This window comes from Brassica napus, chromosome C1, assembly GCF_020379485.1.
Source record: "Brassica napus cultivar Da-Ae chromosome C1, Da-Ae, whole genome shotgun sequence".
Taxonomy (NCBI): Eukaryota; Viridiplantae; Streptophyta; class Magnoliopsida; order Brassicales; family Brassicaceae; genus Brassica; species Brassica napus.
The window spans coordinates 36,571,407-36,579,040 of NC_063444.1; the positions used below are offsets into that span (position 1 = coordinate 36,571,407).

The 7,634-nt window shown below is 39.4% G+C and overlaps 1 protein-coding gene across 1 annotated transcript; it reads right to left on the bottom strand.

Moving 5' to 3' along the window:
• Positions 1 to 6,216: 6,216 nt before the first annotated feature.
• LOC106449673 (ethylene-responsive transcription factor 1B) lies at positions 6,217 to 7,265 on the bottom strand. The gene has a single exon (XM_013891400.3). It carries the CDS (start codon positions 7,038 to 7,040, stop codon positions 6,408 to 6,410), a length of 633 nt encoding a protein of 210 aa, XP_013746854.1. The 5' UTR covers positions 7,041 to 7,265; the 3' UTR covers positions 6,217 to 6,407.
• Between the last annotated feature and the right edge of the window lie 369 nt (positions 7,266 to 7,634).

A 7,634-nucleotide genomic window follows, 5' to 3' on the forward strand; every position in this document is an offset into this window, starting at 1 on the left:
ACTTAGGTAATATGTGCTTCGTCCTGTCTCCTTTGATGTAGCCTTGCTTGAGCTGAGCAATGCATGCAACATTGTCCTCATACATCACAGTTGGTTCTTTGCACTCGACCATCCAGCAATCTGATCGGACATGTTGGGTCATCGATCTCAACCAGACGACCTCGCGGCTGGCCTCATGAATGGCCAATATTTCCGAGTGATTAGACGATGTGGCCGCGATGGTTTGTTTCATGGAACGCCATGAGATGGCCGTACCTCCATGTGTATAGACATATCATGTCTGTGATCGAGCATGATGTGGATCTGATAGATATCCTGCATCAGCAAAGCCAACTAAACCATCTTTGTTATGTTTAGTATAATATAGGCCCAAGTCTTTCGTTCCTTGCAGGTAACGAAGAACATGTTTTATCCTGTTCCAGTGCCTTTGGGTCGGACATGAGCTAAACCTAGATAGTAGGTTCACGACAAAGGCTATATCAGGCCGTGTGTGAGTTGCCAAGTACATTAAAGCTCCTATGACACTGAGATATGGCATTTCGGGACCTAGGACATCTTCATCGTCCATTTTGGGACGAAATGGATCAGTGTCTAGACCGAGAGATCTCACGACCATGGGACTGGTCAGAGGATGGCAATCGGCCATATTGAATCTCTTGAGTATATTTTCTGTACATGTCATTTGATGCACAAGGATTCCATCACTTATGTACTCAAGCTGTAATCCCAAACAGAATTTCGTTTTTCCCGAGATCTTTCATCTCAAATTCTTTCTTAAGGTATTCAACCGTTTGAGAAATCTCTCCAGAGGTTCCTAGGATATTTTATATCATTAACATATGCTTGTATACTTTAGTTCTCGAGAACCTGTTGCATTTGACAATTCAATACCCTCTGGGACTTTTATATATATCTCATTATCCAGTGGACCATATAAGTAGGCGGTTTCTACATCCTTTAACCGCAAGTCTAGTTTTCTTCTTTTATGGCCAGACTTGTTAGGAATCTAAATGTTTATTGTATCCACCATAGGGGAGTATGTCTCCTCATAATTGATTCCTGGTCTTTGTGGAATCCTTGTGCATATGGCAGTGCATTATATCTTGCTATCTCGCCATGTATCATTTCTTTCACAAAGACTCATTTTGTCCAACTGGTTTCATATCTAGAGGTGTCCGAACTATGGGACCAAAATCTCTCTTTTCTTAATGAACTTAACTCCACATCCCCTTTCCATTTGATCTAATCTGATTCATTGAGTGCACTCATGTATGGACGTGGGTTCATGATCCTCATTCATTTCATAATCTCAAGTGTTACACTGCATGCAAATTTATCATCAATGTCGACATTCTTTCTCTTGTTCCATTTGTGTCCCAGACATGACATAACTTATTTAGGTTTCATTATGACCTTCAGTACCCTGAAGCTTGGCGTCCCAAGCCTCATTGTTAGGCACCTTAGGTACAACCATTTTTTTATGGTTTCCTCATCCACGGCCGTGGCTTTTAAATTTGTCCATCTTAGGATTGACTATGTCTAGGATTCCCTCGTCCACGGATTTATTAGCACCTTTCTTTAATATCCGAGGGATTTTATCTTTGGAACTTATTGGTCTACCACGTTTTCAAATGTGCCTTAGACTAAGTAGCAACTTGATTGTGTCCTTCTTGAACATCAATTCTTATTGGTGCATTTGCAAGTGGTATTTATGACTTAGTCATTCTATTCGGGTCAGTAACGGAATCTGGCAATTGTTTAAGCTAGCTTTTGTATAATCTTTTGGACTTCTAAATCTCATTCTTGAGTCCGAGGATCTTGCCAAGATATGGATGTTTGATTCCATGATATTTCTTTTACCATTTTACTGCTATCTCCCCCTAATGTTAGAAATTCGGATTCATTGAAATGTCAATCCGCGTATCTGACCTTTAAACAAATCACCCGTAGTTGGCTTGAGATACTTTAAAATCATGGGGGAATCAAATCCAACATATATCTCCATCCTCCTTTGAGGTCCCATCTTTGTTCTCTGTGGTGGAGCAATTGGAACATAAACGGCATAGCCGAATGTCTTTAGATGGGAAATGTCTGGCTCGTGACCCGTAAGCAATTGTAATGGGGAATATCGGTCGTGTGTCCCCACGCTGAGACCGAAAGTCTCGACCTCATGAGTAATGGTCGAGCTATGAGCTATATGCGTTTCATAAATGATTCGTCCAAGCCGTTCTGTGTATGTACATGTGCCACGGAGTGTTCCACACTTACCCCCATGGACATACAATAATCATTAAACACTTGGGAGGTGAATTCACCAGTATTACCAAGACGTATAGTCTGGAAATGAGCTCGTAATCAAATTATCTGAGCAAGTAACCTGGCAAATGCCAAGTTTATCATTTCCTTAGTGACTTTAACTGGTGATGGCCTAGAAATGAGTTTCCCTTGGGAACAAGAAACACAAGATAGGTGCTTAGGGATGATTTGTTTATCTTTAAGAGAATGGCCGTTTGAGTTTAGAGTGAAATTGCCAATTTCTTCTTTGTTAAAAGTGGCATTGACTTCGATCATACTGACTTTAGCATGGTAAAAACCAGTAGATAGTGCGGGAATGGATTCTAAAACTTTCTTATTGCCATGGACGATATCAAAGATTTAAAGGGATTCTTTGTTTCCTTCACCCGTGGTTTCAATATGAAAACCATTCATTCGAATGTCTTTAAAGCTTAATAGACTTCTCTTAGATTTGGGTAAATACAAGGCATCTGATATCTCAAGATGTGTACCCATAGGCAACAGGATGTTAGCCTGGCCATGACCCTCTATGACACTAGCTATACCCACAATGGTGGAGATGTTGGGGTTTTTTAGAGTTAGGTTTATGAAGTATCTTTTGTTTTTTAAGATCATGTGGTTTAGAGACTTCATTTATAAAAACCATTCATTTATTATTAAGTTTCAAAGAAATGACAACATTTGAAATGAAAACACCAAATCAAAGAACACCAAAATTTAGATTACAAATGTCGAAATCAAACTTCAGTCTTTAAGACAATCTGAAGTTTCATAATCCATAAGTTCGTCCTTTTCATGATCAAAATCATTTTCATCATCTTGATATGTCATATGAGCTTCAGGATTCTTCCCTTTCAAACTCTCTTGATAGAGGTCAACTAGATGCTTGGGAGTCCTACAAGTCTTAGCCCAATGATTGCTCATTCCACACCTATGACACACGAATTTTTCTGATGATTTGGTCGAGTGTTGGGGTTTGAATGTAGATCCACGGCCGCGACCATGGCCTCTTCCAAATGAGCCACGATCTCGTCCATGGTCTCGACCATTCCCTCGCCCGCGGCCAAAAGATCTTTCACCGCGGCCACGTCCGTTCGATTTGTCTCGACCACAACCATGCTGGCCGTTTCCTTGAACGTGGTTGGACTCTTTATTGTCCTCTGTCGTGTGTGCTTCAGGTAGTGGAGCTGATCCAAGAGGTCTCATCTGACTGTTTCTCACCAATAATTCATTGTTTTGCTCAGCGAGCAAGAAACAAGAAATAAGATTAGCATATGTCTTGAAACCTTTCTCACGGTACTGTTGTTGTAACAGCATATTGCTTGTATGGAAAGTGAAAAAGGTTTTCTCAAGCATATCCTCATCCGTAATACTTTCACCACACAATTTCATTTTAGAAACAATCTTAAACAGTGCAGAGTTGTACTCGTCCACAGACTTATAGTCTTGGATCCCGAGATTCGTCCAATCAAACCGAGCCTTTGGTAAGATCACCGTTCTCAGGTGATCATATCTTGATTTCAATTCTTTCCAAAGATCTAGTGGATTCTCAATGGTTAGATACTGATCCTTGAGACTCTCAGCTAGATGATGACGAATGATCAAGATGGCTCTGTATCGATCTTTTTCACTGGCATTATTGCCCTCGGTGATACATTCACCGATATCCTTGGATTTCAGGATGATCTTAGCATCAAGCGCCCACTGAAGGTAATTATCTCCAGATAGATTTAGGGCAGCAAAATCAAGATTGTTGATTTTCGACATCTGAAATATTTTTTAGATCTTTTAGGAATAGGTTTTAGTGTTTAAACGATTAGGCTTTTATGTTCAAACAATCAATCAATCAAGCCTAACGGCCAAGATCTATGCCTCACGGCCAATCAGCAAGCCGCACGGCCAAGTATGCAATCGGTTTAACTCTTATGCATTTAGTTTAACATGTAATTGCAATCCTAACATGGTTTCTATCAGTTCATACGAGATGCAAACAAAACAAGAAACCTCTCGGCCAAGAAACAGAACAAGCCACACGGCTATTTGGTTTGATTCAATACCATTCCTAGAATAAGTTTTAAGTGCAATTGCAATCAATCAATATGATCAGATTATTATGGTATGAATGCAATAAGGCCACACGGCCACGAGTATGATCAAGTCTAGAACAGTTTAACCTAATATGTAGTTCTAGATTTCGATTTAAAATAATCTTAAACTAGGTCATTAGGGTTTTAGTTTAAACAAGCCAAACAATTAGATTCGAGTTTAAACATTCCTAACAATAGTTCTAGGTGATCAAATCAACCAATCAATGTTCAATTTCAAACAATCATAATCGATTTTCAGAATTAGGGTTTTTAGGGTTTCGATTTGATTAACAAGCAATTTCAAATTCAAGATGATCAATTCAATTTCAATCAATCAATAATTTTTAATCAATCAATATTTTTCGAATTAGGGTTTAGTGATTTTCGAAAATTTGATCTTTGATCAAAGTGATTTGATTTGAGATTCAAAACCTTTAAGGTTCTGATTTTAATTGATCAATGGATCAATCTCGTTTTTAGGGTTTGGGGATCGAACTTATAGAGCTTCGATTTACTCATCGAACTTTTAGAGCTTCGATTTACTCATCTAGGGTTTTGATCTATTGTCCTATGGCTTTATCTTAGAGATTATATTTTAGGGTTTCATTCTTTACAATCAACCAAATTCGATTCATGTTCTTAGAATTCGAATTACCTTAGGTTAGTAGATTGTAGAAACCGGACCACCAAGAGAGAACCTCGAGCTGGACAGCGAGCTGGAACGGACGCGAGCTGGTTGCTTCCTATCGGGTCGCAAACGGTGCTGAGGTTGCGAGCGGCTAATCCGGGAATGCGAGCTGTTGCAGTCGGGATCGCGAGCGGCTCTGATGTGAACGGGAAGCTGAGGTCGTCTAGGATCAGGAACGCCTTGGGGCTGGAGCTGATCAGGTGGACACGAGCTGGAACGCCTTGCAAGAACAAGAGACGCGATCGGGGATAGGATTAGATTCGATCGCCAGTTAGGTTTAGGTTTAGGGTTTTATCGATTAGGTTTTAGGCTCAGGGTGTTAGAGTTTCGTGCTGATAACGTGTTGTGAAACTTAGGATTTAGAATTGTAAGTTTCTGTATATTATTAATCATAAAGTGTTCCCTTTATATAGGGGATTACAAGATAGATAAAAGGAAATATTACAAATTATAAACATAAAGGAGAACGGAAAATCCTAATCATACAAGGAAAAGGAAATTGAGTTTTTTTTTCTCCTAAACCATGGAGCCGCCTCTCTCTCTCTCTCTCTAAGTCTCGCGGCCGCATCTCTCTAGCTAGGATTGGGCCGTCTCTCTCTAAGCGTATGAACCGGTTATGGACCGGACCGGTTATAGACATCCATCAATTGATTTATAACACAATTTAAATATCTCATATCCACAGATAATACCTAGAATTCATAAATTAACTAAAATAGTCCTTAACTTCCTCCAATCAGAAATTAAAAAATCGCTAGATACCACAAGTTTCTAGAAGTTGCCAGCCAATCGCAGAGAAAGTAAAGTCACGATTTTCATTAGAACACCTGACCATCTTTTTCAGTTGGTGTCTATTTAAATCAAATACTTTAAAATATCATTTATTAGTAGATTTAGGTCGCTCATGGTTACAAAACATAGTACTTTATTATACATGCATGCAGTTCGCTCCTAAATGCTCATAACAATAGTCTAATAGGCTCGTAATTCGTATAACTTCTCCAAATCTAAAATCAAAATTTATGTATATATTCTAAATAACTAATGTGTATTATAATCATTATAAACAATACTACAAGTTAAGAGTTTGACTCACTACTTGAGGATAAATACTTTGCAGTAACGAGAAAATTTAGAGAGGTCAAGTATCACAAAAATAAGTACTAGCTGGTTTCGATGTTTTCTCAATATATCAAATATTAGACTGTCACAAATAAAAATATTGGCGGATTGCCAAAAAAAACAATAAAAATGAAAAACAAATATTGGGGGCTAAATTTAGAAACATCGAAAAGCTTAAGGACCCTATAAACACAAATTATACAGAAAAAAAATCTTCACCAGGCCCCACTGTTTTCAGAAGAACCCAAAAGCTCCTCAAGATACTGTTCTCCCAAATCCTCAAACACAACTACATTATCTAACTTCACGGAGCTGTGATCAAAGTCAGTGTCTTTCGTCTTCCTATTGGTCATTCTCCTTCTCATCGAGTGTTTCCTCTTCAACGCCACCACCGGTGAACACCCATCCTCGTAGCTGTACATAATCTCCGAAAGCGACTCTTTAACTCTCTCCGCCGGAAAATTTAGTATCGCCGACGAGCCTCTCATCGAAAAAGCCGCTTGATCATAGGCAAGAGCCGCTTCTTCGGCGCTTTCAAACGTTCCGAGCCAAACCCTAATACCGTTTCGGGTTGAGTCTCTTATCTCCGCCGCGAACTTCCCCCATGGCCGTCGTCTTACGCCTCTGTATGACTTCTCTGGTTTTCTCGATGTTCCGGCCTCTTCCTCTGTTTTGACCGGAAGGTTTTGTTGCGTGGACTGCTCGATAAGTCCGTAGAGAAGCATTTCTTCCGAGTCGTTCTCGTTGAAGGGGAGAGAGTAGTTGTTGGAAGACGAGGACGAGAAAGATTCCGGAGAATATTCCGGCGAGAAGGCGGAGAACGATGACTGAACAAAATATGGATCCATAGGGAAAATGAGAGTGGAATATTCAAGGGGATACTCTGTTTTCTTTCTTTCCACACTACTCTGTTTTCAGTTAGGATCGTTAGTGGCTTGACGATGTCTATATATAGGGAGAGAAAAGTTTGCAAGTGTGTTAAATGTCCAAAATAGACATGATTTGTTACTGTCTTAGTAAAGTGCGATGTCATGTAATAAAGGGTAAGAGTATTTTGATACATTCAGATGAAAAACTATGTTGCTTCGTCGAAGGTTCGAACAAAGACATTTTGCACGTATCTTCTCCTTGGTAAGTTAATGCGTCTTATTTCAAAGAAATTTGGTAAAATTAAGACGAAACTGAGAAGATTAGTAGTACGACCTTTGTGCAATGATGCAACATACAAATAAAGAATTAGCTATATATAAAATATTTTTTTTTCATCAACTATACAGACTCATATTGACTCTCTAAACCAAACCGGGTGATCTGCATCCATGTGAACGATAAAAGACGGTTGCTTCCTAGCACTGCGTGCTAGACTATCCGCCTTTGAGTTTTGCGTCCGTGGTACATAGATAAGCTCTGATCGGGTGAAAAACTCTTTCAGGGTCTTGATG

Bases quoted from the DNA above. Each gene is read 5' to 3' on its own strand.
- LOC106449673 (XM_013891400.3), bottom strand. From the start codon at position 7,040: ATGGATCCATATTTTGTTCAGTCATCGTTCTCCGCCTTCTCGCCGGAA.